This window comes from Hyperoodon ampullatus (assembly GCF_949752795.1).
Source record: "Hyperoodon ampullatus genome assembly, chromosome: 12".
In the NCBI taxonomy this organism is placed as follows: Eukaryota; Metazoa; Chordata; class Mammalia; order Artiodactyla; family Ziphiidae; genus Hyperoodon; species Hyperoodon ampullatus.
In genome coordinates, this window is record NC_136925.1 from 57,429,081 (window position 1) to 57,453,329 (window position 24,249).

A 24,249-nucleotide genomic window follows, 5' to 3' on the forward strand; every position below is an offset into this window, starting at 1 on the left:
TTCAACTTTTGTTTCTTGTTCAGTTTTGCACTGAAACATCTGTGGAAAAGGCTATAAAAATGATTAGTATTTATGCAATAAATCATTATGTCAGGTGCAGTAAGAAACAAACAGTAAATGCCCTAAAAGAAATTAAAAGAAACCTAGTGTATGTCCTTAGCATTGACTAAGCAGTTTTTGCATGACTTTCAATTCCATTGTATTTGTAAGCCAAAGAAAGCTAACACGCAAAACTATTTCATGACTTTCAAAGTCACTGGGTACATATATACCGAATAAGTAGGAAAAGAAGTGTTTTAAGAGAGAAATGAATTACAGTAGCCCCCTACTTATCTGCGGGGGATACGTTCCAAGAGCCCCAGTGGAAGCCTGAAACCAAAGATGGTACTGAACCTTATATATACTATGTTTTTCCCTTAATACGTACCTATGATAAAGTTTAATTTATAAATTAGGCACAGTAAGAGATTAACAACAATAATAATAAAATAGAACAATTATAACAATACACTGTAATAAAAGTTATGTGAATGTGGTCTCTCTCTCAACTTAAAACTTATAAATTGTTTATTTCTAGAACTTTCCATTTAATATTTTCAGAACACAGTCGACTGAGGGTAACTGAAACCCCAGAAAGCAAAACTGTGGATGTTGGGGGGGGGCTACTGTATAAGTATAGTGTTAGTCATTTAACACCCGGCAGTTTGTTTGTTTATTTATTTATCTATTTATTTATTTAACAAAAGTCTGGAGGACTGTGGATGCAAGAACACCCCACAATCACTTATTAAATCCCTGTGTTCCTGTGCTAGATATAGCATAAGTTTTAAAAGAAGCATAAATTAATCTCTCTACAGAAACGGCTGCAACATTCCCAGTATATGTTTGATAAGATGTTTCACATCAGAATCGGGAAAAATATTGTGTTTTCTTCATGTTTCAGACTCTGAGAAAAGTCCATAATACTCCATCACTTGATGAAGGCTGCTCTGGAACAGGAGAATCACTGAGATGTGGATCCAAAGCCTGACGTGCTGTACTTGGAGCCGCTGGTATTACTCAGGATAGGCAAGATGCTGCTGCTCTATCTAACAACCCCCAAACGTTAGAGCAACAGATGTTTATCACTCATGTGAATGTCCCTCTCGGGGCCCAGCTCCTCATCCTCTTCACCCAAGAAACTGGCTCCACCATCTAGAATATCAGTCATCATTGCAGAAGAAAGGGGAAAGATGAGGCACTGCATACTGGATCTTCAATGAGCTTGACATTTCTTCTCACATTCCATTGATCAGTCAGTCTCATGGCCACATCTCACTTCAAGGGAGTGGAGGTGTACAAACATGCTGATTGTCTGGAGGAGACGAACTGATTAAGTTGGTGAGCAGCAATCATATCCACACTCATCCACCTCTGCGTTTCTTATTATGTGAAATCATAGCTCTCCTTATAGTTTTAGCCGATTTCAGACAGGGTTTTCTGGTAGCTATAGCCAAAACCATAATAACTGAACACTGGAACACCCAATTCTCAAACCAGAAATCAATCCCCTAAATGAATTCTATGTCTAGCAATACATCCTTCAAATACGAAGGAGAGATTTAAGACATTCCCAGATAAATAACAAGTGAGAGGATTGATCACTAGCAGATCTGCCCTACCAGAAATGCTAAAGGTCTTTCAAGCTAAAATGGAAGAACATTGACTGTAACTCAAATCCACATGAAAAAACAGAGCAGTGGTAAAGGTCACTACATAGGTCAGTACAAAAGACAGTATCAATGTATTTTCAGGTTGTAACTCCTTCTTTCTCCCATCTTGTTTTAAAAGCAGTTGCATGAAGCAAGAGTTATAAATTCTGTGTTGATGGGCATACAGTGTATAAAAGGAAGACAAGTGTAGTTATACAGGGGCAAAGTTTTTATATGCTGTTATAATGAAATGGATATTAATCCAAACTAGATTATTATAAATCAAGATGTTAGTTGTAATCCCCAGGGCAACCACTAAGGAAATAACTATGAATGTTTATTTACTAAAAGAAACAATAGGAAAATTAAATTAATACACTAGAAAATATTTACTTAACACAAAATAAGGCAGTAATTAAGGAATAAAGTAAAAAGAAAAAGATGACATATAGAAAACAAACAGCAGACATAAATCCTAACTTACCAGTAATCACATTAGGTAACTGACAAAATGGATTTTAAAAAAATGATCCAAATATATACTAGAGACACACTTTAGATTCAAAGACATAAGTAGATTGAAAGTAAAAAGATGGGAAAAAATATACCAGTAACAGTAACCAAAAGAGAGACAGAATAGCTATACTAATATGAAACAAAATAAATTTTAAGACAAAAATTGTTCCTAGAGATAAAGGAAGATATTTTATAATGGGAAGAGGGCCAATCCATTAGGAAGATATAACAATTATAAACTTATATACACCTAGCAAGGGCATCCCCAAAATCATGTGGCAAAAACTGATAGAATGGAAGGGAGAAAGAGACAATTCAGTAATAATGGTAGCTGGAGATTTTAATATGTCACTTTCAATAATGAATAGAGCCACTAAACAGATGGTAAACAAGGAACTGGAAGACTAGAGTGACTGCTATTCCTGGAGAAGACAACATGGATTTTAAGAACTTGGAGCTGGATGTAATAAATCATGCATAAAATGAAGACCTCCAGGAAGATGATATCAAAAGGAATTTTGAAGAAACTCATTGATAGGATTAAATTACTTACTTAAAACTCTTTAAAAAAACCAAAACGTAGACTACATTAACTGATAAAGATAAAATAATCTGTGCACTTAAAGATCACATTAATAGCCTCCAAACTGAGAGAACTTCATTGCAATTAGGAAAAAAAAAAAAAAATAGAGAGAAAAGCAAAAGCCCCTGTGGAAAATTCAAAGTCCTTCCTGTACTGCTTCAAGAAACCAAAATAACTGTTTACCAAATATCCATTTCAGAGTTAATCTACTCCATAAAGACAGAGGAGAATCTTTTCAAAGTGGATGAAAAGATCAGGCATAAATGTGAAGGACTGGACACATGAAAGATTCAAGCCAGGTTTTTATCAGAAAAATTTGAAAGAAGCAATGACTATTATTAAAGTCAGCTTATATCCCAAGAGTGAAAAGTTTATGGTAATAAGTCGAAGCCTCTACTGGCTGAAAGAAACCTCAATAACTTAAGAAAAGAAAATGAGTGCATTAGTCAAAAAGCATTAAAGACGAGTTTAAGCATTTCAAAGTATGTTTACATCCTGATGTTTCAAATAGGGCATGGAGGGGGGAGGGATAAATTAGGAGTTAGCAGAGGCCCAAAGGGACCACCAAGGAATCCTCTGGATGAAGAGATTTTCGAGAAATGATGTGCATCAAGCTGGGTGAGTGTGAAGATTGGGGTCCAGTGCCCTATGTCAACCAGTTGCCATCCCCACCCCACCCCAGGGTCAGGATGACAGGAGCAGGATGCCTCCATAGGCCATCTCCATCCTGCCACAGCAGGCTCTCCACAAGAGCAAGACAGAGCTTATCCTGGTGCTCCTTGCACTGGCAGATGCTCGGAACCTTCCTTTGGTCCTACCCTCCCACCTGAGCTCAGCACCCCTAGGCCAGGCTCTAGTTCTCCTATGAGAAGGCAGGTGCTACAAAGGAGTCCCAGGGTGGGTTCTTGAGACAAGGACCCCCTGTCCTTCCCCTTATTCCAGAAAATGAGGGTGAACCACCCCAGAAATATCTGTACACTAAGTGCTAAGTGATACTAAGTAATAAACACTAAGTAATCAAATGTAATGTGACAATGGCATAAGAGTAGACTGAGAGACCAGTGGAATAAGGGACAGTGCCCAGAACACACCCAAGTCTTTTGGGGGAACTTAACATACAATAAAAGTACCACCATAAACAAATTAAAAAAGGATGGATCGTTTAGTAATTGGTGTTGTAAGAGCAACTCACCCTATGGATATCCTTACTTAATAGCATATACAAAGACTCCAGATGACTTAAAGATCTAAACATGAAAATGCAAACTATAAACTTAATGAGAGAAAGAGTAGGAGAATATCTTTGTGACTTAGGGTATGGGAAGGACTGTTTCCTACAAACTAACAAGAAAAAGATGCCAACCCATTAAAAACTGGGCAATGGATCTAAAGAGGTAATTTTCTAAAAGAAGAAACTCAAAAGTCTAACAAACGCATGAAGAGATGCTCAGACTCATTAGTTATCAAGGGAAATGCAAATCACAAGAATCAGATTGCACTTTATACCTATTAGACTTGGCAAAATTCACAAGGCTGGCTAGTGCCAAGCAATGGCAGGAAGACAGGGATATGCAGTATTATGGGAGTGAGACTAACAAAATCATTCTAGAAAGTAATTGGTCAGATTAACTACATGCATGCCCTCTGCCCCATCAGTTCCACTTCCTGGTGGACAAGCCAAAGGAATAACACACAGGTGAGTCCATAACCAGACAGGTATAATGGCGTTCTCTGCAGTACAATCCGTTGAGGGGCTTGAGGCAAGGGCTTGTAATAATCGCTACAATCATGGGCTGGAAATATACATAGTAACATGAATGAGTCTTAAAGAGTTTCAGTGAAAAAATGAAACACGAATGAGGTATAGAATACCATTTTCACTGGGTCAAATATGTATAAACGCAAAATCAGAGTACACATTTTAGAACACCTTACAAACAAAAAGATACAGATGAAACACAATAGAAGGATTGCCCAAGAGCAGAGGTGGGAAAGAGGGCAGAGAAGAACGAGCACAGAAAGAAGGAATAGAACAAGAGAAAGGCCTGGCACAGAACAATGACAATAATGTGCCATGAGGTGTGGGGTTTGATTCACTCAACTTTAACACCTGAGGTTTTGCACAAAAAATAATACAGTACAAAGTTAATTCCACTACTCTGCATGCAGCTCCATACAATTCCTGTAAGTTTTTAAAACCTGTGTGTCTTCATCATTTAAACAGGATAATGTTGTCAGCAACTTAAGAAATTACTCAGTTAAGATACAAATGAACTTATTAACAAGACAGAAATAGACTCACAGATATAGAAAACAAACTTATGGTTACCAGAGGGAAAAGGGGGTGGGGGAGGGATAAATTAGGAGTCTGGGACTAACATATACACACTACTGTATATAAAATAGGTAAACAAGGTCCTACTGTATAGCACAGGGAACTATATTCAATAGCTTGTAATAAACTATAATGGAAAAGAATCTGAAAAAGAGCATATATATATGTGTATATATATATATAACACTCATTTTGCTGTACACCTGAAACACTGTAAATCAATAAAAAAGAAATTACTCGGTTAATTCTGTTTTGAGAATCTAATTATGTCTCCATTTATAAATACTAGAAGAAGTATAATAAAAGGCAATTAAGCAAAGGAAGCAGATTTATCAATTCACAGGGCTACAAGTTGCTTGGACCTAAAGCTAAAAGTCAGATGCATAAGAAGCAATGTCACTTATGTTGCATTGAGAGCATGATTTACAAGCAGCAGTGACATGAGGTCGTGAGGTTGGCAAAGGATTTTTAAACATTGCATTTAAAACCAGTATTTTGTAGGACTAATCTGGAAACAGTCTGGTATTCTGACACGTATAGCCATCTGCATACCATGGTTATAAGTTTTTTTAAGAGCAGAATATGAGGAACCCAGACATTTTTAAGACTCACGGGTGGATGCTTTGATGCTGCTGAAGCTTTGGGTTTTGTAGCGTAGTCTAAGCAGTGCCACGCTGACCTTGGAGATTGAGGGAGGAGGAGGGTTGGGGACAAAAGATCTGTGACCTAGGCTCAAACTCACACAAATTCTGCAGCTGCTTGGTTATCTGCAGAAGCCCACGTGACAGGACTAAGAAACACACTGTCCTTCGTTGAGGCATCTACCATCAATTCTTTGGTAAATTCCTTCCAACCACCAAAGGACAAACAACAGAAACAAAACAAATGAAAAATCTCTTCCCCTCATTTACTCCTTCCCAAAACCTTCTCCAGTTTAGCCAAACCCACTTCCCTGCCTTTGAGGGAACGGCCTGCCTCCTGGCTTCTTGCCTGCATCAATATTTTCCATCTCTAAAGCACAGGAAATAACTTTTTTCTATATTATGGAAATGCTGTGCCCAGTCAAGAAATTTTAAAAGATGTGAAAGTTGTCACAGTGTATCTTAATCCAACTATCTTTAATTTTCAGAAATCATAAAGACATTAAAAATGAGCTATTAGAAATTCAAAAATGAAGCCCAAAATAATTTAGGCAATTCATCTGAAGTCTAAAATCCCATGAGATAAGTGGTATATTCAATGGATTTGTCCCTCTACTCTTCTTAGTGTTTTTCCATTTGCTTAATCACCATGGAGGGTACAAAACACAGAAACACATGGTAATGTAATATTCTAGTGTAAAATTTTCTCCATCCTGTAAAGCTTTTGGCTTTACAGAACATGAGGTCATAAACAGGGATGCTACAGTGTTTAAAAGAATCAGAAATTTGTAGCTCCATTTGTAAGAGGGAGGAAAATAAATCCTTACGAATTAGATTTGCTTGGCAGGAAAAATGTTGCCTCTTCAGACGTGAACAAGGACCTCTTTTTGTCCCAGTTGGCAGGAAGGTCAAAACTAAATTCTGTTGCAACTTAACTCACCTTGGGCCCTGGTACATTCAATCCCTGTTCTTTTTGTAGCAAAGACCCTTGCATGGGCCTTAGTAGGATTCAATTTAGAATTCTGGCATGTCTGGGAGACTCCAAGATAGGAACAACAAAAGGTGTAGTTACATGAAGAATTGGGGTGGTTTTGAGACAGAACGGAAAGATGATTGTACAAACTGGGTCAATGATGATGTGTCAACATAGGAGAGGAATTACCATTTAGCCTGTGTCCCTCAGGGTGGCCTGTGACCCCCTGGGCTTACCCTTGCTGAGGATAAGTGTTACTTTTCCGATTTTACCATTCATCCATTCCAATGAATTTTGGTGGGACGTGCATCAATTTTGGTGGGATGTGGTGGGAAAGAAAGAAAACTGAATCTGTAAAATTTTAATTCATTTATAAAGGAGCTCCATTTGTAGTATATGGAAAATCACATATTTTGAAAATATGCACAATATAATTATGTTCCTTTACAAAGTGGCTTTTTATTTTAAGAATATAAAAGATATTTAAAAATGAATGTAATTCTATCTTATCATGATTTTAGTTTATAATTGGAATATTGCAGTTAAAGTTTCTATAAAATTACACTAAATTTAGGTAACTTTCACCTGTCTTGTCTCTTCATCAAAGAGCAGACATGTATTATCTTAACTGGACTGTCATTTGAAAATCTCTTTGAAAACTATAATAAGGTATTTCTTTTTATTTATTTATTTGGAACTTTTAGTTGCAGCATGCGAATTCTTAGCTGCGGCATGTGGGATCTAGTTCCTTGACCAGGGATTGAACCCAGGCCCCCTGCATTGGAGTGCGGAGTCTTAGCCACTGGACCAACAGGGACGTCCCAATAAGGTATTTCAAAATACTCCTTCATCTAAAATTTTTCTTACTTCTAAAGTTGGATGAACGGTTTACAAAATATGTTAAAAAATATTCCTGTCCCCTGGTGCTTATAAGTAGTGATAATAAAATTGAGATGATCTGACAGGTTGCTCTATTAATATCAAATAACTATAGCAGCTGAAGAAGAAAATAGAATATTTACACCGAGTACATTCACTAACATAAACGTGTCTGTAGTGAAAAATTATATTTACATATTCATGTTGGATTGATGTGAAAATAGCTTTTGGGGAGGACATGAGATTTAGCTTCTATAACTTGATAGTTTGGACATCCTTCCTAAGGAGCTCAATCTACTTTATTAGCAGGGGACATTTTTGTTTCTGAGAACACTTGGGGGCTGTGAGGTAGATAAGGAATATTTATAGAATTTCAGATAACTAGGACCCCCGTAAACAGTATGTACAGCAAACCCACTGCAGAGGGAGGAATCTCCAGGCCCTGCCTGGGGCCCTTTGACTATAGCTCCTCATGGCCGCCTCTGTACACAGCGAGAACAGTATGGGGTTTGGGACCCATGCATGTGGATTAGCTTCCACCCTGAAACCTTGAAACCAGAAGCAACTTGACCCCTACAATATGAGTATTAAAAAAACTTTCTGTAGCAATAACAACAGCAAGAATACAGTATACATTTTAGGATGAGAGGAAAAGAAATTATTCAAAGATCCAGAACTTTAGGGTTTCTCCAGGTTTTTTGAAGATTGTGAAAGAATAAACTTGTGATGTTCAATAACTCTCTGCTCCATTTTTGGAAATCCTCTTTTGGAAATATTCTCATTCACAAAAACAAATCAGATTTTTTTTTTTTTTGGTTTCTGACCCACACCTCAAATTTTCAAAAGGATATTTTATTTTGTTTTAATTATTTTAAATGTTAGTATTTATTATCCCTTAATCAATCAACCAACCAATACATTGTCAGAACAATTAAAGATTCAATCTTACTTTTATCTGGACAATTTTAATTTCATCAAATCTTATATCAGCAAGAGATTTCCTTGTCTGGCCTCTTCGGTGTCCAAATTTATACTTATTTCTCATCACTTGTTCATCATCTTCTATGGGTCTTCGAACATATTTAAAACGATCTTTGAGGGCTCGTTTCCATAAAAACTGTGTAAAATTATAAAACAGGTCAGTTAATCTTCAAAGAGATTGGAATAATCCTATATAAGCAATAAAATCTTTGTCTACCACCTTTGGGCTTGAAATTATTTTCCCATCACAGTAATAGAAATAATATATCTATTCTTCTATTTATCCTCACAATAATCTTGTGATAATGCTATAAATATATACATATATTGATATTTTGTATAGTACATAGCTATGTGTGTGTGTGTGTCATTATATACAATGTCATATAGTTAAATATACTAGCTCTTGAGTCTAGATTTCTTAATTCCTAAAATTGGATACCTTCTACTTTAGTGTCTCCACAATGCATTCTACTTTCCTGTTGGATTCTAGAAAAGAACTGATACTGGCTTATGCATATATGGACTGACACGCTTTCTTTAAATGCATTATCAGATGAAGCAGCCTGTGCAACAGAGGAGAGGAAGAGATGGTGCCATTTGGGGAACTGCCAAGAGTTGCGCATGGCAGGAACAGAGAGCTCAAGATGTGGAAGGGTAGAAGATGTAGAAAATAGAGAAGTCAGCCCCATCCTGAAGGGCATGGTTACCCCAAAAAGAGCTTCAAGGTAATCTGGAACCAGATCCTTTCAAACTCCTCTCTGTGGACAGAGAAGTTCTCTTCTAGAGCAATGGTTCTTAAACTTCCGCCTGAATCACAATTCTTGGAGGATCTGTTAAAACACAGGTTGCTGGGTCCTACCCTCAGAGCCTCTAATTCAGTAGGTCAGGGGCAGGGCGGAGGATCTGCATTTCTTCCAAGTCCCCAAGGGATGATGCTGATGCTGCTTATCCAGACTCTAGAGATTCTGCTTCAGCAGGTCTGAGAGGAGCCCAGATGTCTGTAACCTTTAAAGCTTTGTAGAAAATGGCTGCAGAGCTGGGTTAGGAAGCCCTCTTAGGCCACATTGAGTAAGAAGTGTGGATGGTCAGCTTGTGCTCTGGGAGAATCTGTCTGGCATATGGACAGCTTGGAAGACCAGAGACATGTTTTACAGCTTGGGGACACACCTGGGCTTCTTCCTCAACACACCAACACTGCTAACCTTCTTTCCCTCTGCTGGGCCTTTGGTTCTGGCCTGGAAAGCTCTGTCCCTCTCCTCGCCTACCCTGCTGGTATCTAGGTAAAGCTTGCTCTGTTTCCAGATCTCAGCTCAGCTATCACTCCCTTACAGCCTCCCTAACAGTTCACTTCCCTTGGTTATCAGGCTCACCTTTCCTTGTCAACACTTATCACACTGGTAGTTTACCCTCATCTATGTGATGTTTTTGTTTCTTTTCTTTTTTGTTCTTTTCATTCTTCCTCTCTTCCAATTTCCCCTTCCTTTCTTCCTTCCTTCCATTCTTTCCTTCCCCTAGGCTGTGAGCACATGAAGAAAGTCTTGAGTCTACTTTGCTCGCCAAACCCAGCACAGTGCTTGGTGCATCTTGGAAACGATAAACACTAGATGCCTTGTGTCTGTCCTCTGTGAAGTACATGGACCCAGGTGTTGAGTAACAGACTAGAAGCAAGACTCTGAGTCTTGGTCTTGCTTGGTAAGTATCTCACTGTGTGAGGAGTGGCCAAACCTGAGCCTCAAGGCTTCTTTTCAGCCCCTCATCTTCCCTGCAATGTCATGCACTTGAATAGGTCCAAGAGTGGGTACAGGGAAAGAAATCGTAGCTACACAGGCCCATATTTGCCTCCTAGTCTTGGCCACTAGATGGGTTAAGTCACTGGGTGACTTTGGGCATATCTTATGAGCTCAGGCAAATGGGAATGCCACTGAGATCACGTTAGTCCAGTGTCTGACACTTAGATTTTGTCATTCCAGGTTCCTTGGTTTAAGTCTCAATAAGAGCTATTCCTGCCCCTGAAAAAGCACTGGGACCTAAGTTGGAAAGACCCAGGATCCTGGACTAGCTCCAGTATGTGTTAGCTAAGGAATCTTCAACAAGTAATCCCTCAGCCTTAGTTTCTTTAACTATAGGAATAAGAAGAAGTTTAGTCCATTCAACTGCACTGGGTTAGGGGGAGACTCAAATGAAGAGCTACTGCATGGAAGACATTTGTAAACTAAAGTGCTGCTCATAAAACCCTTGGCAGCCCTGGTGAGGAGTACTGGGGCTTGGGGGTTGGGAAGGCAGCTTCAGCCCCAGTTAAGCGCCTGGGTATATATGAGTCAGAGATGCTTCCTCACCTCCCAGAGGCTTGTGGGTCTGGACACTGCCACTGCTGTTTTACAACAGCACAGAAATAATGGATGGCTTGTATTTTTCTTAGCCCTGAAATCTGAACTAGTACAAATACATTTTTTTTCCCCCTCATGTTTCCCATAGCTCTTAAGGGCTTCTACACCTGTGGATTTGGTGGGAGGTATTACAGCAATCAACTGCTAGGACATTTTTTAATTGCCAATGTCTTCTTTCCAGCCTCTCCCTTCTCTCCTTAGCAAGTATCTGATAGGAACAAAAAAAGGGCCAGTCAATGCAGTGGTCCACATGAGCACTCAATCAAGGGGTGTGCCCTGAGCATCTGCTACCTGTGTGGCACAGGGAATTCCTGACACAGATGCTGCAATAGAAAATCTTTTTGTCATTGAACAGTCCTCCTTCTTCTCCATGCTTTTCCAGCTAGAGGGGGTGTGGAAAGAGCTACACAGACACAGCTCTCCTCCAATCACTCTGAAATAAAACACAACCCTGAAGTTATGGCCTCCTGAACGGATATGTGAAAAGTCCACATATCACCAGCAGATCTTCCCCTAACATTGTAAACCCAAATATAATCATTAGGAAACATTTAGACAAACCCAAAATGTGAATCATCGTACAAGGCAACTGGACTAGGCTTGTCCAAAAAAGAAAATATAATGGAAAAAAAAAAGGTAGGGAAACTATCCTAGAGACAAAAAGAAGTTAAAGAGACATAGTAACTACATGGAATGCATAATCTTTGATTAAATGTTATAGCCAAAAATCCATTTTAAAACTTTGTTTCAATAATTGAAGAAACAGGGATATGGATTGTATATGATATTATGTAATTATTGTTAATTCTTTTGGTATAAAAATGGTATTGTGGTTAGGTAGGAGATTGTCCTTATCCTTATAAGATATATGCTGAGGTGTTTAGGAGTGGCAACTTCGACTTGCTTTTTTTTAGATGCTCAGTCAAAACAAACAAATAAATATGAGAAAGGAAATGTAAATGTGGCAAAATGGTAATACCTAGTGAATCTAGATCAGTGATTTTCAATCATCGGAGATTTTGCCCCCCACCCAGGATACATTTGGCAATGTTTGGAGACACGGTTGGTTGTTACATCAGTTTGGGTGAAGGGGTATTAGTCACACTTAGTGAGTGCCAGGGATGCTGCTAAGTACCCTACAATGCAGAGGACAGCCCACACCACAAAGAAGTATCCACCCAAAATGCAATACTGCCCAGACTAAGAAACCTTGAGCTACATAAAGGGTATATGGCTGTTCACTGCAACAGTCTTTCAACTCCTGTGTAGATTTGAAAACTTTTGAAATAAAAAGTTGAGAATATCAGTATCTTGTAATAACCTATAGTGGAAAATAATCTGTACAATATATATATATACATATAAATATAACTGAATCACTTTTCTATACATCTGAAACTAACACAATATTATAAATCAACTATACCCCAATTTTAAAAAGTTGAGAATAAAGTTAGTCCTAAAAATGACCAAATGCTTCCTTGCTGTGTGCATGCGCTCTCTCTCTCACACACACACATACACACACACACACACACACATAGTGTGTACCTTGAAGACACACACTATGTCTTCAAGAAAGTACAGCAAAAAATTTTTCTCAGAGATACCTGCTATAATAAGGTGCAAAAGACATCTGTCTTATTTAGATAAGACTACCAATGTATACGTATACGGCATATAGAGATATAAGGACTAATAGACAGCAAATCTTATGTACACAAAGCAATAATTCCCCACAATTGTCCCTTAAATCATATAGTTCCAGTGTCACAATACACTCATTTTTTTTAACCATCTTAACTATTTTTAAGTGTACAGTTCAGTAGAGTTAAGCATACTCAGATTGTTGGGCAATGGATAACCCAGGCTTTTAAAGCCAAGAGACTTGCAGACCCAGAGAGCAAAGCTTGTATTGAAACCTCTGGAGCAGTGTTTCCCAACCCTGACTGCACATTGGAATCATCTGGGGAGCTCTAAGGTGCCAGGGTCTCTTCTCCAGACCAACTAAACCAGAATCTCTGGGGATCCTGATGTGCAGCCAGAGTTGAGAACTGCTGCCCCAGAACACCTCCAGGATCTGTTTTTGTCAGAACAGCAGAGATGTGGGAGGGCCAGGTGAGGCTGGAAGTCAAGACCTCAAAAGCAGACCACTTCTCCACTGGGCCTAAACAAAGGCAAGAACCACTTTATTGATGAAAGCACTGATGTAGGTGCAGTCACAGCCTTCTCTTTCCACGTATCGCATCTCTTAAAGATCCTTCCTAGAGACTCACATTTATCTGTGAGCTTCCAAACAGTTTTCAGAGAGAGACAGAATGATGATGACATAGAGAGAGAAAGAAGATGAAGAAGGATGAGGAGGGATGAACAGGTGGCACACAGAGGATTTTTCGAGCAGTGAAAATAGCATACATATACATGATACAATAATGATGTCTAATTTGTCTAATGGCATAGAATGTACTACACCAAGAGTGAACCATAACGTAACCTATAGACTTTGGGTGATAACGATGTGTCAGTAGAGGTTCATCCACTGTAACAAATGTACCCCTCTGGTTGGGGATGTTGATAATGGGGGAGGCTGTGCATATGTGTGGGTCAAGAGAGAGATGGGAAATCTCTGTACCTTTCACTCAATTTTGCTGTGTACCTAAAACTGCTCTAAAAAATAAAGTGTTCTTTTTTTTTTAAACAAGACCAAGGAACACAGAGAGACACAGAGAAGTCATCAAAAAGAACAGAGCTAGAGGGGATAGAGAGAGATGGAGAGACAGAAAGACAGACCAAAACTTAGAACAAAACAGGGACTGACAGCAAGAGACAGAAGAGACGGCCAAAGGAACAGAATCAGAGAGAGACCAGACAGAGTCAGAGAAATTGACAGAGAAAGAGAAACAGATAGACTCAGATAAACAGACAGAAAGAGACTGAGGAAAGGCAAAAGAGGCATAAGATTGCTGGACAATACAAGGTTCTTATTTTAAGAAAGGTTGAGAGAAACAGAAGGGCTCCACGTTGTCACTTACAAAGCCACAGCCGTCCTCATCCAGGAAAGGGTGGGCCTGCAGCAGGGCGTTGACCACGTCGTTATACTGCTGGGTCGTCGGGTACCTGTTCGGTGCGACAGGGAGGACATTTTTCAGTTCAAGAAGTCCACGTTCCTCCTCATAAGATGAGTCTAAATTACATTCACTTTTCTTCAGATCGTTCTATATGACAATGTAGACATTCAAATATTGGGCAATGTTGGACTTACTACCAATATGTCATGCAAAATCTGAAGAGAATAGGTTCCAAATGAATTCAAGTCTACTCTGAAAACACACCCTCTCCCAAAGCAGCAAGTCTGCCCTGTTATTACTCACAGTGAACCTTCCAGATACTTCGTCATATCAGCCTGAAGAAACTCAATGATCCTTATCCTCATGCTGTGTTCAGGACACTTCTGCTCTGCTAACATGCATTTGACATCATAAGGAAACTCTGGTAAAACATAGGACTTAGTCCATTGTAAGGCTTTATTCCCTGTTAGAACCTGTTTCACATTCCTTCTGTTAAATAAAAACACACAAAGAGTGAAATTCTGCTTCAAATATATGCAACTTATTAATTCTCTACACCCTGAGAACTTATGATAGAAACCACTTTCTTGAGACCTAAATATATGGAAGTCATCAATCCATCTTCCATCCAATCATCTACCTGCAAATGTCTGAGGCCTCATCCGGTATCTCTGTTTTCTTTCCCTTTGCACACACACGAATACTTGTCATCCTGGAGAAAAATGTCATAACAGTATAGACTATAGAATAAAGTCTGAAGTTGGAAAGAATATTGATCCATATATCTTGAAGAGTTAATATATAATGCGTAGCTCAAAACTGAACAAGGTATCTAACTAAAAGAGAATAAATTGCAATTCAGCAAAGCAAATGAGGCATACGATAAAGTCTTAGCACCTGATTCAGAAAATTCTTCTAATTAACTTACTTGGCTTCTGTTTGTAGTGAAATACAAGAGTCACTTAATTTAGTTGTTCTTGGCTATTTTAATAAGGTAAACTTGGTCTCTAAATTTAAAATAAGTATCAGATATTCTGATCCATTCAGATGAAGTTGCTACAAAAGGCTACAGAAAATGATAGCTACAGAAAGCAGATCAGTGGTTGCCTGCGGCTGGGGGTTGGAGTGAAGATTGACTGAAAAAAGGACACCAGGGAATTTTTAGGGTGATGAAAGCATTCCAAAATGGATTCTGACAATGGCTGCACACCTGCATAAATCTGCTAATATTAACTGAGCTGTATACTTTAATGGGTGAATTTTATATTATGAAAATTATACCTCAATAAGGTTTTTTATAAAATTAAATATCAGAACCACTTTAAAACCTTAAAGTTAGTGATGGATCCAGTGTATAAAAAGTAAAATTTCCAAGCGAGTTACCAGAGACAATAGATAGCTTTTAATCCATTTCACTAATAGAATTGATTGGAATGGAAGTGAAGTAATAGAGGCAAGCCAAGCAGAAGACAAAGAAAGATTTCCTAAGTTAACTTAAGTAGGTTAATTTTCTGGTACAAGCATGGAAGCCTTAGTAGTCCAAATAAAATTCAGATGAGCTTTGAAAGTCCAGGTTTCCTTTAGAATTTTAGGTCATATTTTGTAAGAATGCAAGAGGTATAATGAAACATGGGGAATAAAGAAAAGAGGAGAAAGAACTCTTCCTCTTTTCATGATAAGCTCTTTCTCCTTTTTTTCCCTCTTTGGCAATAACTGCATCGATGATGAAAATATGTCCTGGCTAAAATGAGCACACCAATAATGTCAACGCTGACTTCAGTACAGCAACAGGCCGTTCCCAGAAGAAATTTTTGCCTCAGCCCAAATTATTTTCCACTGTTCCTCTCTCATTTCATTCATTTACTCAACCAATATTTATTGGGGGTGTACTAGTTGGCAAATACTCTTCTACAATCCCTATTTCCTTTCCTATTCTATTCTATTATTTCTTTCTCCCATGATCTCTCCCTTATCTACTTAAACCGAGGGTGTAAAGTAATGGCAAGTTTTGTTTGCTGTATTTTGTGCCTTCCCAAGATTTTTGAAAGGTGCTGCAACTGTGCAGGTGTTAAACTTGGTTTCAGTACAAGATTTTAACATCTATCTCCTTTTCCTCAGGAGTTTCAAGCTAATTTAGCTGCATGACCCCTTTAGACTTGTGAGGTTGCCATGTCTTATTTAGTACCACATCAATGGATAACTTCCACATTCCAATGCTATAAAATAGGACTGGAGGCAATTTTTACCTTCTTGTTCTATATATTTTTTCTGTATGTCTTTTCAACATCAGGGTAGGCACTATATAGCACGGTCTTATTTCTGTCAAATATCTAGAATGTAACTAGACACATACAAGCTCTATCAAAGCCAGATATTCCATCTTGCTCCTAATTAGACAAAATCAGGGGCATCAAATTTTCCTTTTCTTTACATTAAAACAATTTAACAAGATATTTCGGGAGTGAATAGAATACAAGCTATGCTAACTAATACAAGTCAAAACTAGTATTACACAGAATACTAGAATCAGAAATTAAAAATACACTCTAATTTAGGTGCAGGCACAATCACTTCCCATCCATAAAACAATATTTGCATTGGATTTTTAAAAATTTACTGTGAGGTTGAGATTATTCATATCTTTATTTAGGTAGAGTTGGGCAGAACACCCTAGAAGTCAGCTTAAAGTAAGTGCACAGAGCAGAAAAAATTCCCAGACTAAGAGGATGCTGATATTTCTGTTCCTACCTCAGAACCAGTGCCCTTCAACAAGATACCACCACAGAACAAAGATCTTTAATCCAGTGGCTCTCAACCCTGGGTACACAGTACAATCATCTGGAGAGCTTTTAAAACATGTTAATGGCTAGGATTGATCCCAGTCTAACTAATCAGAGTCTATTGCACTAAACACTCAGTATGTATGTAGAGTTTATATTTGTAATAAAATAAATCTTACAATAAGGTTAAGCTGACACATATGATAATTAATAGTATTATTACAGCAGTATGTGCTAATTAAAAAAATTATGAGGTGGAGGTTCTCATGAAAAAGCTCATTGACTGAGTGGAGTCAAGATGGCGTACTAGGAGGGCGTGGAATTCGTGTCTCCTCACAACTAGGGCACCTACCAGGCACCAATGGGGGACCACAGACACCTAAGGGGACGGGAGGAACCCCCAGCGACCGGGTAGGATGTGGGGGGGCGGGAATGCAGGGAGAGGAGAAGTGGAGGCGGGATTGGACTGATGCCCCTGAGGGGTGGCTGGGGGAGGAGAAGTGATCCCATGCCCTCAGGGGGAAATTGGGGAACCATTGGGAGGGCAGAAGATCAAAAGGGAGCATGGCCAGGTTTCCCCTGCCCACTTGGACCTCCAGGAACCTGCTAAGATCCCAAACCTGATCCTCTGCCCACCTAGACTCCCTCCAGCCGCATGGGTCCTAAGGGAATGGGAGGGAGGGAAGGGGGAGCAAAAGCAAAGGCCGGACCTCCGGGACTGGCACCCTGAGGGGTGGCTGGGGGAGGGGAGGAGTTCCTGCACCCAGCGGGACCCACCCATGGTTAGGGGTCCAGGGTCAACAGGGGAGACCCTGGTGGAGACTGTGGGGGAGGCATGTGAAGGAATGGAAAGGAACGGGGCCAGTGCTTTCCCTGTCCACTTAGGCACCGGGGAGCCTGTTGGGCCTAAACCCCACCCACACACCCTCACCCAGGGCCCTACCTCCAAACTCGGAACTCCACACTCCAGAGGCCCTCCTTTCCATGCACTGCCTCTCCCCTCCCATTCTGAGCAGGTCCTAAGCAGAGGCCTGGCCCCACACTCAAAGGTCACCCCCACCTGCCTAGGTCCCGCCCCACCTTAAACCCCACCCCCTGCTTAAATGGGAGAAAATATTTGCAAATGAAGGAACTGACAAAGGATTATCCTCCAGAATTTACAAGCAGCTCATGCAGCCCAATATCAAAAAAACAGGGCTTCCCTGGTGGCGCAGTGGTTGAGAGTCCGCCTGCCAATGCAGGGGACACGGGTTCGTGCCCCGGTCTGGGAGGATCCCACATGCCTCAGAGCGGCTAGGCCCGTGAGCCATGGCCACTGAGCCTGTGCTCCAGAGCCTGTGCTCCGCAAGGGGGGAGGCCACAACAGTGAGAGGCCCGCCTACCGCAAAAAAAATAAAACAACCCAATCCTAAAATGGGCAGAAGACCTAAATAGACATTTCTCCAAAGAAGATATACAGATTGCCAACAAACACATGAAAGGATGCTCAACATCACTAATCATTAGAGAAATGCAAATCAAATCTACAATGAGGTGTCACCTCACACCAGTCAGAATTGCCATCATCAAAAAATCTACAAACAATAAATGCTGGAGAGGGTGTGGAGAAAAGGGAACCCTCTTGCACTGTTGGTGGGAATGTAAATTGATACAGCCACTATGGAGAACAGTATGGAGGTTCCTTAAAAAACTAAAAATAGAACTACCATACGATTCAGCAATCCCACTACTGGGCATGTACACTGAGAAAACCATAATTCAAAGAGAGTCATGTACCACAATGTTCATTGCATCTCCATTTACAATAGCCAGGACATGGAAGCAACCTAAGTGTCCATCAACAGATGAATGGATAAAGAAGATGTGGCACATATATACAATGGAATATTACTCAGCCATAAAAGGAAAGGAAACTGAGTTATTTGTAGTGAGATGGATGGACTTAGAGTCTGTCATACAAAGTGAAGTAAGTCAGAAAGAGAAAAACAAATACTTTATGCTAACATACATATGGAATCTCAAAAAAAAAAATTGGTTCTGAAGAACCTAGGGGCAGGACAGAAATAAAGACGCAGACGTAGAGAATGGACTTGAGTACACGGAGAGGGGGAAGGGTAAGCTGGGACGAAGTGAGAGAGTGGCATGGACATATATACACTACCAAACGTAAAATAGATAGCTAGTGGGAAGCAGCCATATAGCACAGGGAGATCAGCTCGGTGCTTTGGGACCACCTGGAGGGGTGGGATGGGGAGGGTGGGAGGGAGAGGCAGTAGGGAGGGGATATGGGGATATACGTATTCATGTAGCTGATTCACTTTGTTGCACAGCAGAAACTAACACAACACTGTAAAGCAATTATACTCCAATATAGATGTTAAAAAAAAAGTCATTGACTGGAAAAACTTTGTTTAGCCTTAATAAGCAAGAAAAGTCACCTAATTATTTTATTCCCAAGGAACAGACAATATGGGGCTCGCCTAGGATAAAGAAGATGGCCCTATGCAGAACAGGGCCAATGGAACTCCAGCTCTCCTAAGAAAAAATCTCAGTGTACAGAAGGCAGATGTTGAGCCATGGCAGGGAGCAGAAGAGACATACATGAGGGTAGGGACTACTTGTTTTATCTCCAGTTACATAACTTACTTAATAATTAGGACAATCCATAATATGGTCCAATTTTGTGTCCCATTTTATTATCAGCTAGTATCCAATGTGAATTCTCAGATCTAGCCAAGGTTCAAGCCTACTAAGTCTCCAGGCCACACTATGCATGTGTTAGCCGTTGTTTCCCTCACCCCAATGCCCTGAGTTTCCCTCAATCTTCTAGGCTCGTCTTAGCCCTCTCCCCAGGTGGATTCTCTTCCCCACTCTCCTGCCTCTTGGGTGGTCTTTCTTGTCTGAATCTCCCACGTGGCCCGGTCCAACACTGGCCCTGTGAGTAGTCATCTTATGTCTTGGCTCCTTATCTGTTTTGATTTCCCTATGTCATTGTTGAGTGGAACAGTTTGTAACAAAAATGTTGTAGAAAGTTTTAGGAACATTTGAGAGAGATATAAAACAGTAAATGTAACATTCTATGACAGCTAAACAAAGGCAGACATTAGTTCCATAAACTTGTGTTTTCATACATGAAATTGAAGTGTCACATCACTAAGTCCACAAGTTTGAGATATGAAAACTAGTGGGACCCGAATGCAAGAGAGGCAGGTCTGGGGATTGGAGTAGCGTCCTCTGTATATACAAAGTGTACCTAGGAATTAGACTGTGGCTGCTGAGAATTACAAAATGATCAAACACCACCGAAAAAAACGTCCCAAAGAAGTTTTCTCAGTATCTCACCAGGCTTCAGCTGCATCACATGTGGATTCTTTACAGAACAAAGGGCAGAGTTCACATCACACTCAACTGACTTCTGGTTGACTTTTGGAGTCGTTATGAATCATGCCTGCTTTCCTAGAATTTAGGTAACAAATGACACCTTTTTCTAGAGTCCCCAGCTTGGAGATAATCTGCTATCTTGAGGGATTGTGATGCTTTTCTAGTCTTGTAAAATGGTATTGCTTTCTGGTCCTCAAGGAAGAAGAGCAAGAGACAAGTGAGGACTTTGCTGTGAAGAACAGCCTTTCTCGCTACCGGTCTTAGTCTTCACATCTAAAGTACCACTACCATCAGCAGTAGTACTCCCACCACCGGAAGAGAAAGCAGTGACAAATACCATGCTCTCCAGGGACCTAACTGAAAGACTGTGCTCCACAAGCCTACATTCATTTTATTCTTTTCCACACCCAAGCTTGCAGACTTTATACACTGAAAATGGTATATATTGGGATGCCCAGTTATTACATTATCAACTCTGAAACTAAATGGCATGTAACCACAGCAACATCTAAAAGTTTCAGTGTTTTTGGAACACAGAAGAAGAGAAAGGAAGCAAGAGGAGGCTTAGACATTTGTTTAAAGAACTTGCTATCATCTTACCATAGGACAGAAAAGGACCTCATGATACATATCTTCAAAAGAGGGACCAAATTTCACCAAACTACAAAGTTAAACAGAAATGTTGCTTCTGTGTTCTGAGGCCAGTACTCTGAGAATTACCTGCTTTACCTTACTTAGGCAAGACTTTCCACTGCTAAGGAAACAAAATAAAGAAGAAGTTCTGAAAAGCCCAATAAAGAGATACATGCCAATGAGCAAGGTGAGATGCCATCTCTGAAAATAGTGAACAATGTCACTGCAAGACATGCAAGGACTATGAAGGAAATGCTGCTTTCTTGCTGCAACTGATGGTAACCACCACTACTTCAGAAAATGTTTGCTCCACATTCTCAGCCTTTTGCTGATTGCTTTTAATTTATGTTTTACAGCTCTGGGCTATCACAGCTGCTATTTAATCTATGAGACTTCCAGAAGAATTTAGTTTCTGAAAGGCATGTGTGAACACATAATCAGGCATAAAGTAGAGGTAAAGATGTGGATGGCATCAGGCACTCTGCTGTGGCACAAACAGGCACCTCTCAGATCCTCCCGGTCCTTGCTTGCCAGTGCGAGATTCAAGACCCCAGGAACTTTTGGGGACCTGACTAATCAAGCAAAGAAGCATAAAATACATAAATCTTTTATTTCTTCCCATTCCCCAATTCTTCTTGGTATTGAGAGATGGACAAAGACCCAGAAACTTCTGGCCTTTACCCTCAATATTTACACTTATTAGCATGACAGTTACAAAAACAGATCTCATGGAGCTATCATGTCTGAGTCCCTCTTTCTTTTTAATTCCTCATTCATACAAAAGAAAAAGTAATGAGACACTACCTACACAATTGTTGCAAAATGGTTGAGTACTACTATTATGTAGTTCAGAATTATCAAAATCTGGTAGTTCAGGGTTGAATGGATTTAGGGCAACTTTTTTTGTGTGTGTGTGGTACGCGGGCCTCTTACTGTTGTGGCCTCTCCCGTTGCGGAGCACAGGCTCCGGACGCGCAGGCTCATATGCACATACACACACTGCTCACTCTCTCAAAGGGAATCCACCTTTTTTCTTGGCATTATTGGCCTTCATAGACCTTAAACATATTTACAATGTAATATCATATGTATTTGTTATTCCCCCCACCATTAGAACGTGAACTCTGTGAGCTGGGAGGCTTGGTCTGCTCCACTCACCCTTGTATCCTCTGTGTCTACCAGTGCCTGGCACAGAGTAAGCACTCAGTAAGTATCTACTATGGAATGAATGAATGAATCCTGACTTAAGTAAGACAGCCTTAAGTCAGTATTTCCTAAGGTGTTTCCTGTAATGTTAATAGCTGTTACACAAAGAAAGAATTCTGGGCCAGACAGAGCGAAAGGTGTTTTCTTACCATGGGACTCCTCATAGCATTTACTATGTTAATGTACACTGGGAATCTCCAATCAAGGACTAGAGTTACAATATAACACTTCCAAACACACAACCCTTAGGTATGGGGTGTTCTATACACCTGTGGGGTAGATGTGGGATCCTGCACTTCACTCTGAGAGATTCTTGTTGTTTCACTGACCTGGGATTCAGCATCTAAATGTGACAGTTTATCACCTAAGTTGTCTTTGGTGCAATTCACTGAACCTCCCTTTGTTACGACGTGCTGGATAAGATGTGCTGCCCCTTATCTGAGTTGTGTGTGTGGCAGTGACTACAAACAATACTTTAAGTGTGGACCCACTGATATTTTCCCTCCTGAGCATAGGCAGGTGGGTAAGATCACTCTACAACATCTTATAGCAGTAGCCAGACCCAGAAAAAAATCATCGTTAAAATAATTTTTAAATATGAGGGAAACTGTGACTAATTTATAATTACACCCAAAAGCTGAAGCAAAAATATCTGCATGCATATATTTAAAGTTCAAGCCAAGTGTTTTCAAAGTGACATTTAGGAAACCTCTACCTGTTTATCTGATTTCATGCCTTACTAGGTACTAAAAGGGAAGCAAACAGTTTCAAATAGTGTAGAGGAAAAATGAAGAATAGCATGGAAAGAAAGTCTTTCTAAAGGATCGCCAACACATGTTGAGGATGGGAGCTTATAAGCCTTACATCAAGAAAGGGCATTTAAGCAATTTGGTAAAGAGCACGGGATCACCTGTCACCAAAGAAAACTGCATTGTGTCACAGCACCCTAGTGTTTCCTTGGGACTTGGAATTCATCCACTGGGACACACACATCTTTTCAAGGGCCAAAGTCACGTGAATGTCCTGCCTCTAGAGCCTTCTTTAACTTCTTGCCTGTAAATAATCTGGATGGAAAACACATGTTCATTTTAGGGAACTTGGGAAAAAATATCACAAGAATGATGACGGCCACCTTGTATGGTGTGATAACAGCTGCCAGGTACCTTAATTGTCATCTCACGAGCAGGTGGGTGTTCCCATCACACATTGTGCAGAGACCACCTGGAGAACAAGTGAAGAGTCGGGATTCCCACCCAGGTGTGTGAGACCCCAAAGCTGGCACTTGGTCCACCATCCTTCCCTGCCTCGGGAAAGCAGTAGCCAACCATCAGCTTTCTAGCCTGTTATGTGTGAGTGGCGCATACACTCCTGGAGTTTAATTCTGTTAAAAAAATTAGCATATTCAGCAGGAATTGTATCAAAAAGGTCTAAAAAGGAATTGATGCTATTCAAATATTTATCCTGTCCCATGAAGATATATTCAGTCTTTCATTGGACCGTGCATCCTCATTTCAATTAAAAACTCCTATTTAGCCTCTGTGTGTCAGGAACTGTGCCAAATGCTGTGTTTACAAGGACAAAAGGGTATGGTCTTTGTCCAAGAGGTGCTTCTAAGGAAGGAATACAAACTTTAAAGTGATCAGTCCCATTATCTAGTTTTACGAGTAAAGCAAGAGAAACGTAGAGGATGGTACACATAGAAGGGCTACTTGCCTGACCTGGAATATCAATGGAGGGGCTTCCTTCCAAAAAACGGATTTTGAGCAGAGTCTTCAAAAATGAGCAGGTAGGGAAAGGAAGGGAACAACACAGCCTGACCCAGGAGCCATGCAATATGCTCTTAATCAACACCTGTTGAATGAATAGCACCCTAGGCAGAAGGGCAGGAGGACGGGATCAAGGGTGGCTCCAGTGATTTTTTTTTTTTTTTTTTTTTTTTTTTTGCAGTATGCGGGCCTCTCACCGTTGTGGCCTCTCCCCTTGTGGAGCACAGGTTCCGGAAGCGCAGGCTCAGCGGCCATGGCTCACGGGCCCAGCCGCTCCACAGCATGTGGGATCTTCCTGGACCGGGGCACGAACCCATGTCCCCTGCATCAGCAGGCGGACTCTCAACCACTGCACCACCAGGGAAGCCCGACTCCAGTGATTTTTAACTCACATGGCTGGATGATGGAGCCACTGTCTGAGATAGG

The 24,249-nt window shown here is 40.3% G+C and overlaps 1 protein-coding gene across 2 annotated transcripts in view; it reads right to left on the reverse strand.

Annotated features, from left to right (window-relative positions):
* The window catches only part of SAMD3 (sterile alpha motif domain containing 3), a gene marked incomplete at its 3' end in the record, with an annotated part of 41,605 nt that overhangs the window by 10,695 nt on the left and 6,661 nt on the right, over positions 1 to 24,249 (reverse strand). Inside the window, exons 4-6 of one of the 2 annotated variants that reach the window (XM_079716790.1) lie at positions 14,361 to 14,597; positions 14,022 to 14,106; positions 8,568 to 8,735 (exon numbers count right to left, since the gene is read on the reverse strand). In XM_079716790.1, the coding sequence (XP_079572916.1) occupies positions 8,568 to 8,735; positions 14,022 to 14,106; positions 14,361 to 14,597 (490 nt within the window). The remainder of the gene's footprint in view (positions 1 to 8,567; positions 8,736 to 14,021; positions 14,107 to 14,360; positions 14,598 to 24,249) is intronic. The other variant, XM_079716791.1, reaches the window with a different exon arrangement.